Source organism: Fukomys damarensis, unplaced genomic scaffold (assembly GCF_012274545.1).
Source record: "Fukomys damarensis isolate Sample0158 unplaced genomic scaffold, DMR_v1.0_HiC HiC_scaffold_36, whole genome shotgun sequence".
NCBI classification, from domain to species: Eukaryota; Metazoa; Chordata; class Mammalia; order Rodentia; family Bathyergidae; genus Fukomys; species Fukomys damarensis.
Genome location: NW_022900948.1, coordinates 22,231,730 through 22,240,971, shown reverse-complemented (window position 1 = coordinate 22,240,971; position 9,242 = coordinate 22,231,730). Strand labels below are relative to the sequence as shown.

The window sequence follows — 9,242 nt, the reverse complement described above, 5'->3', positions numbered from 1 at the left end:
CTCTCTCCATGTGTCTGTTATTTGTGTATAGGAAGGCTATTGATTTTTGGGTATTCACCTTGTATCCAGATACTCCACTGAATCTGTCAATTAAGTCTAGAAGTTTTTTGGTGGAGTTTTTTGGATCTTCAATGTAGAGTATCATATCATCAGCAAATAATGACAGTTTAACTTCTTCCTTTCCTATCTTTATTGCTTTAATTTCTTTCTCTTGTCTAATTGCTGTGGCTAATGTTTCCAGAACTATATTGAAGAGAAGTGGTGATAATTGACATCCTTGTCTTGTTCCAATTCAGGCTTTTCATAAGAGTCTAAGAAGGACTTGAATTAACAAAGAGGTATTAAGCCACCTATTTTCCTTACACAGCAACTCATTTTTTTATCTGGGTTTTGAAGAACCACAAGAAATTAAGAAGGAAAAGGGAAGGAAGAAATCTTAAGGTCAGTCTATACCTAATGGAAAATGAGGAACTTATGTGGTTGCTTCAAATGTTATCTCTGTTACTGCTTCCCAACTTGACTTTTTCCTTTTCCCAAGGAGCCAGGACCCATACAACTCTTGAGTTGAGAATAAGCAGACCCTTAGTAATGTAAGTAATCCTCACACTAGGTAAGAGTGAAGGCTGTCATATTTGAGCTCTCCTGTTTTGTTTAATGTTACAAAAACTTCCATTTGATCTGCTTCCTTTGTATAAATCTACATCAGGATCCTAGGTTAGTATATTTCTCACTCACTTTCTCATTGCTGGAACAAAATATCTGACACTCCCAAATTAAAGGAGGGGTTTACTTTGGCTCATAGTTTTTAGAGAATCCTGGCAACAACTGGCTGGCTCCATGGCAGGAGGGCATAGTAGAAAGATCTAGTGGACAAAAGCTGCTCACATCATGGAAGCCAGGAAACAGAGAGAGTGGAGGTGCTGGGGAAGATATAACCTTTCAGGTCATGTCTTCAGTGATTCACCTCTTCCAATAAGTCTCAGCTTCTAACAGCACATTTAACTGTGAATACAATGGATTAATCTATTGATTAATCCCCACCTGCCTCCATGACCCATTAACTTCCAAAAGCCCAACCTCTGAACATGTGAGTATTTTATAAGACATTCTCTGTCTAAACTCTAATAGTATGTATAAGCAAAGAGCCATGGCTGTTACCAACAACTGCTCATGCTAATGAGGTATGAAAATAAAAAGGGAGAAGCAGTTGGCTTTGGGTACAGAGGTAATCTCACTCCGGAGAGAAAGTCTGTTCACACTGATCAAAATTAATACCCTGCCTAATTTTCTATGTGAAAATGTTTCAAAGGAACATTAGAAGAAAGACTCTTAGTTACAACTCAGAACCAATTCCTTTGTTTCTCTGGTAGTTTTTAACCTCTGGAGTCAGGGAATTCTTTGTCTTATTAGAAATCTTATCTGTCCTTTGCACCCTGAAGGCCAGATAAATTAAGAAAAACTTTCTTTCTGCTTTTCAGTTTTTCCTCAGACAGTAAATTCATAATTAACTATCTTGTATTTGCAATAAACATTAACGTGTAAAACAGTATAGCTGTAAATACAGTCTCTTTGAAGAACAAAATCACTTTTAAGTTGGAAGCAAAAGCTGTTTGTTGGAAAACCCTACCACATTAAGGTATTAGTAAAGAAACTCTGATTCTGGGTTTTATAAGCATACTATTTTCTTAATGTAACAATATTTACAATAAAGATGGTAAATTACTACTGTCTTATTATGTTATAGCAATAGTTTCAGAGAAGATGATAAAAATATAAAACTCAGGCATTAGAATGTATAGGTAGGCTTTTATTAGGACAAAGATTTCTATATCCATAAAGATATCACTAAACCAAAGATCCAGAATGAAGAAAATATTACAATTAATTACAAATGAAAATATTTTAGCATATAAACCTCTGAAGTCTTCAAAGATTTTTAGTACTGGGACCTAATAACATTATTTTCCAACCAATTAATGAGAAAACCATAATTAAAAATGATACAAATGATAATATATTTTTACATAGCAAAGAGATATGTCTAATATTTTCATGAATTCCATATAATTTACAGGGCAAAAAGAAGGAAAAAATAACCTTAGGAAAACAGGTATGTATCACAAAAGCAAGAAAATGTGACCTTATCATTTGAATAAAAGTTTATTAAAATACAGAAGAGATATGCTGAAACAAATAAAAAATCAAGAACTTAATACAGTATTAAGTATTTTATAAAATAAGATATAAAATGAAGTAATAATTATAAATGAAGACATTTCTACATGTATACCAAGAGTAGAGACTTTTCATATTGGGAACTAATAAAATTATTTTTCAATTGATAGATATTTTCAACATATGACAGATACTGAAATACCAAGGGGCAAATGAACTCTTATTTCCTGAAATAAGGGTGATAAATGATAGACATGGCTTTAAAAAAAAATGTAAAAAACTTACCACCTTCTTCAAAGAAAAAAGAATAATTCTCTTGGGAGAATTTAAGCACCATTAGAAGACACATCTTAAAACACCAGTTAATGAAATATTTGGCATTTTCAGTACCAAATTACTTCAATGGTGAAAATGATGTAGGAATCAGAAGCATATTCTGCTGAGATTCCAGGTAGTTGACACTTTCCCGAACTGGAAAAACATTTCATAACATATGTAAAGTAATTGACTGAATCAAATTTGTTCTAAAAATATGCTATAATTAGTGAAACAGCTTACCAGCCGCCACAACTCTGGGATCCTCATGAGACTCATGTCTTCCAGATGCACGAGTGTCAGCACTCTCATGCCACCAAAGAACATGAACTGCGGAAATAAACCAAAAATTATTTCTACAGAATATGGCATTAACAGTAAGAAGTACAGAAAAGTGAGCCCAAAATGTCATATTTTAAAAATTAAGAAAGATGGTCCAAAAAGGTATAGCCAAATATTTCAGTGATAAGATTTCAGAAGAGTCAAAGACTTGGAAAGAAATTTATAAATTATTCAAACTGGTTTTACAGATGAAGAAACACATAAAGCCAGAGAAGGGAAGTAAATACAACTAAAGGCACATGTGAAACAAGACCCGAGTTTTATGTTTCTACATTTTGTTTTAAAAAGTGACATAATAAAAAATTATGTTGGGGCAGGGATTTAGCTCAGTGGCACGGTGCCTGCCTCCCAAGCACAAATTCTCAGTTTGATACCTGGTACCAAAAAATAAAAAAAAACAAAACAAAAACCAAAAACCAAAAATTGAGTTTACTATAGAAAAATTATACAAAACAAAGAAGAAAGTAAAAGTAGCACAATGTCAAATGCCCAGAGAAAATCTCTCAATGTTTAGTATATTTCTTTAAAAATATGAGTAAAATTAGGGTCTTGTGGTATATTATGCTTGGCAACAGATTCTTCAAAATTAACAGTATCTTCTATTACAATAATATTTATTTTTATGACTATTTGAATTCCTCCTTACAGATGCAGTAACATTTATGCTAACCCTTATCATTGACTATTTGAATTCTTTCCAATATTTTAGTATTCTCTAAATAAATATTTTCCTTGTATATAATTATACTTTTTTATAATTGCAATGTAATGCAAGTTAGATGTACAAATAATAACAGATGAAAACAGAGAGAAACCAGTAATTATTTTTATAAAACTCAGAAATAATCACTTTTATATTTGATATAGTATGTAACTTTATATATACTTATACAAACAAATTTTTATAAAGCATATGTGTTTGTATGAGTATATATGTTTGTATTTGTATATTTATATATTATATGGTTTGTATATATATACTTTATAAATATATGATATAGATGAAGTATGTTTCTGTATTACATGTACATTATATAGTATAAAGGCTATACCACATTGTTTCCAATGTTTCCTTAATGTAAAAGTTAATGACATACACTTTGAGTACATCTATAAGTATATGTAATAATAATACTGATGACAATTACTACTGAAATGTAATAGGTGATTGGCAGGCTTTATTTTAAACATTTTTGTGTATTAGTTCATTTAGCTCTTATAATAATCTAAGTGGTAGATTATTACTGTGACCATTTTATGGATGAGGGAACTAAGGTAAAGCAAGTTTAACTTATGCAAGGTCACAAAGTTACTAAGCAGTGGACTTGGTATTTATATCTAGGCCCTTTGGATCTTAACAAAAGAAAAAACTTAAATTGAGAGAACCACATAGTCTGTATCATATATGTGTGTGTGCATGTGTAGCACATATGTTTAATAAATGTACAGCCTATATATTATAAACTGTCTCCCAGAAATGATGTAATGATTTATACTCAGCATATTACCATTCTTCTACTATCCTGGTAATAATTTTAAGATTAAAAATATATGCAAACAAATGTTAAGTTTTTTCTTATAAAAAGTTATACATACTGGTACATAAAATTAAGACTTAAAAAAACCCTTAATCTCATTATTCAAATATGACTATTTTATATACTGTACTTTCAAATTTTTTTCCAGTATAACTAGTAATACCTCCATATTGTCCAGAAGCAATACTGCCAAAGGTAAGAAAAAGCATATATTCATCTATATGGCCAATTGTGTGGAAAAAGATTAATATGAACCCTATATAGAGTATGAGTTCTTATTTTTTCCTGATCTATCTGTATTAGTTTTCTTATTGCTGTGACAAATACCTGACACAACTTAACCACTTACCTATCCAATTATTTAAATATTTTGGATGACCAAAATTGCATATTTTTTCATAAGATAATGTAATAGAAAATCCTGTCATTTTTCAGTTATTTGGTCTATTAGACCCAATCTAAATTGCAAATGATTTTTTGAATCCCATTTTGAATAAACAGCAAGTGAGCCCTATTCTGTTAAGTCCAGAAGATGCATACATATTTTATAGTGATATTTTTTTCCTTGCTTTTTAATTACAGGATAGCTTGTTAAATGTTAGTCAAATCTGTCAGCATCATTCACAGAATTATTATAATGATTGTCCACTATTGGAATTTTTAAAGTTTTATTTCTTAAGTTCTATCCTTCCTGTACTATGAATGTTGACACTAAGGAGATGACTTTTTTGTCTTTCCATTTCATAACAGACTTTTCTTCTCATGCTAACATTTCTCACTTTCTCAGTTTTTTTTCTTTTGCATAACTTTCGACACTTCCTTCCTATTCAGTCTCAGTGTCCCACAAATGTCCATTTTGTATTATAAAAGAATACCACTGAATTTTGTACTATAAAAATTATATCTAATGTACTTACAATAAGAGTTTTTATAGATTGTAGCACAAAATTGTTATTTTCCACAAATAAACACAAATAAAAGAAAATAATAACAACTTATTATTAGATTTCTTTAGAAACAAAGATCAAGGCAAATACAATGTGCTAAATAAAAAGTATGCAAAAAATAGTGGCTATAAAACAAAGAGACATACATGTGTATCTCGTGGAAAGAAGAATTGGCTGGTTGAAATGACACCTGCCCTAGTGATAGTCTAGATAGTCAGTACATAAACAAACATGCTGTCTGAGTGACAGTATAAACTATTAAGTGGCTAAGGGAGAAGAGGTTTATCTGACTCATAGTTTCAGAGGATTCAGTCCATGATCAGCTGGCCCCAGGGCAGAAACATCATGGTGGAAAGATGTGGTAGAGCAAAGCTGCTTAGTTCATGGTGGTTAGAGAGTGGAGCAGAGGAACAGTGTCAGAAAAGGGCCTGGCACCAGATACAGATCCCCAAGGTAATACTTCCATGACCTATTCAGACACAACCATAAGTGTGTTTTACAAATACACTAGGTGGTTTCCAGCCAATCAAACTGTCAATTAAGCTTAACTGTCACATTTCACCTTTTGTTAGCTTGACACCCAAACACATCTCCTTGAATGATACTTAATCGCCACATAAATACAAAGTTATAGTCTGCTTAGCATGATACAACTGTCCCACCTACAGCAAAAAAATGCACTAATGGACTCCCTAATGTCTCAACAGATCCAGCATTGCTTAAAAGTCTAACTTTACATTCTTCTCTGAGACTCAAGGCAAACTCTTAGCTGTAAACTCCTAAAAATTAAAAAAGCAAGTTACATAATCCCAGTATACAGTGGTGCAAGGTAAACACTCCCATTTCAAAAATGAAATGGGGAATGGAAAATAATAAAACCAAAGAAAAACCTAAACCCAGTAGCACAAATATTAAGTTCTGGAGCTCCAAGTCTGGCATGTTTCAGAGGGGTTGGGTGGCCTCACCCCTATGTGGTTGCTGGTTGTACTCAATATAACCTCTCTTGGGGATTGGCATGCTGCCTGGGGATTTCCTTAGCAGATGTTCCACATTTCTGACATCTCTAAATTCTGGGGTTCTCTACTGCACATTAAATTTTAGTCTCACAGCTTTATATACTCACCTCTCAGGGGCACATCACTTGGCCTCCCAGAATTTCCACTGAAATCTAGGTGGAAACCTTCATAATCCCACAACCCTTGCATTCTACATGCCTGCAAAACCAGTATCTCATGAATAACATCAATGTCTACCACCAATTTAAAGCAGTAGCCAGGCCCCCTTGGGCATGGCTACTTCACTCTTTTAATGCCTGATGGGTAAGAATGGAGTAATTAATCCCAGGGGAACAATTTACTTCCTTCTAGGTTCTAGGGGCACCCTTCTCAAATGAAAGGTTTATACTTTGCACCCTTCAGTCTGTGAAGGATAGAGTCTTACTGATGCCTAAATGCCTTCAATGCACATTTCTTTTGTCCCTATTCAGAGCTTAGTTTCTTATTAATGGTTCCAATTTCTTCAACAATATCTCCTTTGGCCCTAACTTCCCATGTAGATTTTCAAGTCAAAATTTAAGTCCTTCAAATATTTTGCTCTAATTTTTGCTCCTGATTTTCACTATAAATCTGGCTAAAAGCAGCTAGTATCTATGCTACAGCATGAATATTGGGCTGTCTTGAAATATCCTCCCCTAGATCAGTAAATTCACAGCTCTTAAATTCTGCCTTCTACAAAGTCTCAGGACATGGGTAAAATGTAGTGAAGTCCTTTGACAGAATGTAATACAAATGGACTCTAGTCCAATTTCCAAATGAGTTCTCACCTGAAACCTCATCAGCCTGGCCTTTTCTACTGTCATTCCTATCAGCATTCTGGTTAGCAAGAACTAGCATATTTAGTAGTTGGAGGCTAGAGAGCACAGCAAGGTAAAAGCATCAGAAAGGAAGGGACCAGTGACCACAAATAGAACCCAAAGTGACCCCTCCATGACTTAACTAGACATAATAATAAATGTGTTTTATTAATCCCCTTGGCACCTAGGCCAATCACATAGACCATTAAGCATAACTGGCACATTGTCTATCACTATATCCCTATAAACATGCCTACAATAAGTAAAAAAATGACCCTTCAATACTGTTTTAATGTTCATCTTCTAATATATTTGGTAGTCATATGTTTGTTTGCCTTCATGTAAATATCTTTTCTTTTGCTTTTCATCTTTATTTATGGTGATGTGTAACATGCTGAAAGCTTGAACTTTTGCATAATAGTCATGAGTTGATCTTTTTCTTCATGACTTAATTTGCTGTTTTTATATAGAAATAGTCCCCAGTCATATTAGTAAATTCATCTGTATTTTATTTTAGCAATTCTACAAATTAAAAACTTTTTATTGAAGTCTGTAATTAATCTTGATTTTATTTTAGCATGTTATGAGATAATTTTCATAGTAATATTTCTCATTTACATATTTTAATATACATATATTTTTATATATTCTGGCTACTTTTTACGATAGGTTGAACATCCCTATTGAAGAAATCATTTGCATTTCAGATCATGGATACTCAACTGTATTTCTAGAAGCTGAATTTCTGTGTAAAGATCAGGATCTCAGATCTGACTATGTTAAATTTGAGATGTTCATTGGATACAAAATAGAGATTTTAGGATGCTAACAGGATATTATATATTTTTTCCAAATATTTATTAACTATTCTTAGTCATTTACCCTTTCAGATAAAATACAAATATTCTTTCACAATTTGTCACAAAATGTATTTGGAAACTTCAATTGTAATATCTTTTGACTTAAATTAAATACTCTAAATAAGTTTTATTAAATATATAATTACTAATGTATATGTATATACTAAGTGGTAGAAAATTGGTAAATTTTTATAGGAAAAGGCTTTAATATCTATAAAATATCTATCTATCTATATATATATATAATGTTTTTACTGAGAAATAATATCTCTACTACAAAGTTATTTTAAAAAATTAACAAATACATTCAGAGGGGAAAAAAGATGATAAAAGGAATAGATTCTTTCCTAAGGTTCTTGCTGTTATTCAGATTTAATCATTTTGATGTATTAAGGGAAACAGCAATCTACCATAGTAGCTTCATAATGTTAACATTCTGTTGTAGTTTAGATCTGAAATGTCTCCCAAAGGCTAAAGTGTGGAAAGCTCAGTCTCCAGCTGGTGGTGCTACTGGAAGTGGTGGAAACTCTAGGAGGTAGGTATTAGAGGGAGGAGGTCACTGGGGATGTGCCTTTGAAAGTTATATTTTATTCCTGGTCCTTTGTTCTTTCTCTTCTTCCTGACTGTCATGGGGTAAAACAGCTTTCCTCCACCATGCCCATCCACCATAATGTTACTGCCTTGGCACAGGCCTAGAGCCAGCTGACCATGGACTGACAGCTCGGAAGCCATTAACCAAAATAAGTCTTTGCTTCCTCAGGTTTGTTTTCTCAGTGATATTATCACAGCAACAGAAAGCTGACTAAAGAACATTATAAATAAATAAGATGTAAAACAGGTTTTTCTTGACCCTTAAAAACTACAAAACTAAAAATATGGTAATAAAAAATAAAATGTGTACTATAAAGAGGAGAGACAAACTGATCCAAGGAATTTAGCAGTAGATTACCAATATACTCTGAAATTTCATAAGAAATGGACAAGTGTACCTCTGTTGAGTACTCCATATTCTGTGTGGAAAACACCAACTAGTTTTGTGTAGCCTCGATTGACATGGGTATGAACTGCTCTTTTAAATGCATTACCCCACAGAGCTGGACCACCAGGTTTCATCTGAAAAGTAGCCAGTTCATAAATGCCTAGAACAAGGAGACCAATAATTAGAGAAGACATTCAAGCAATTTCTTATCACAGTTGTCTTGAGTGGAAGACA

General features: G+C 32.8%; 1 protein-coding gene across 1 annotated transcript in view; it reads right to left on the bottom strand.

The window, feature by feature from the left end:
- Positions 1–2,295: 2,295 nt before the first annotated feature.
- Positions 2,296–9,242, bottom strand: part of LOC104855471 (protein NipSnap homolog 3A-like) — a 12,749-nt gene continuing 5,802 nt past the window's right edge. The window contains exons 4-6 of the mRNA XM_033759197.1: positions 9,019–9,168; positions 2,734–2,820; positions 2,296–2,646 (exon numbers count right to left, since the gene is read on the bottom strand). Of these exons, the coding sequence (XP_033615088.1) occupies positions 2,570–2,646; positions 2,734–2,820; positions 9,019–9,168 (314 nt within the window). The 3' untranslated portion in view covers positions 2,296–2,569. The remainder of the gene's footprint in view (positions 2,647–2,733; positions 2,821–9,018; positions 9,169–9,242) is intronic.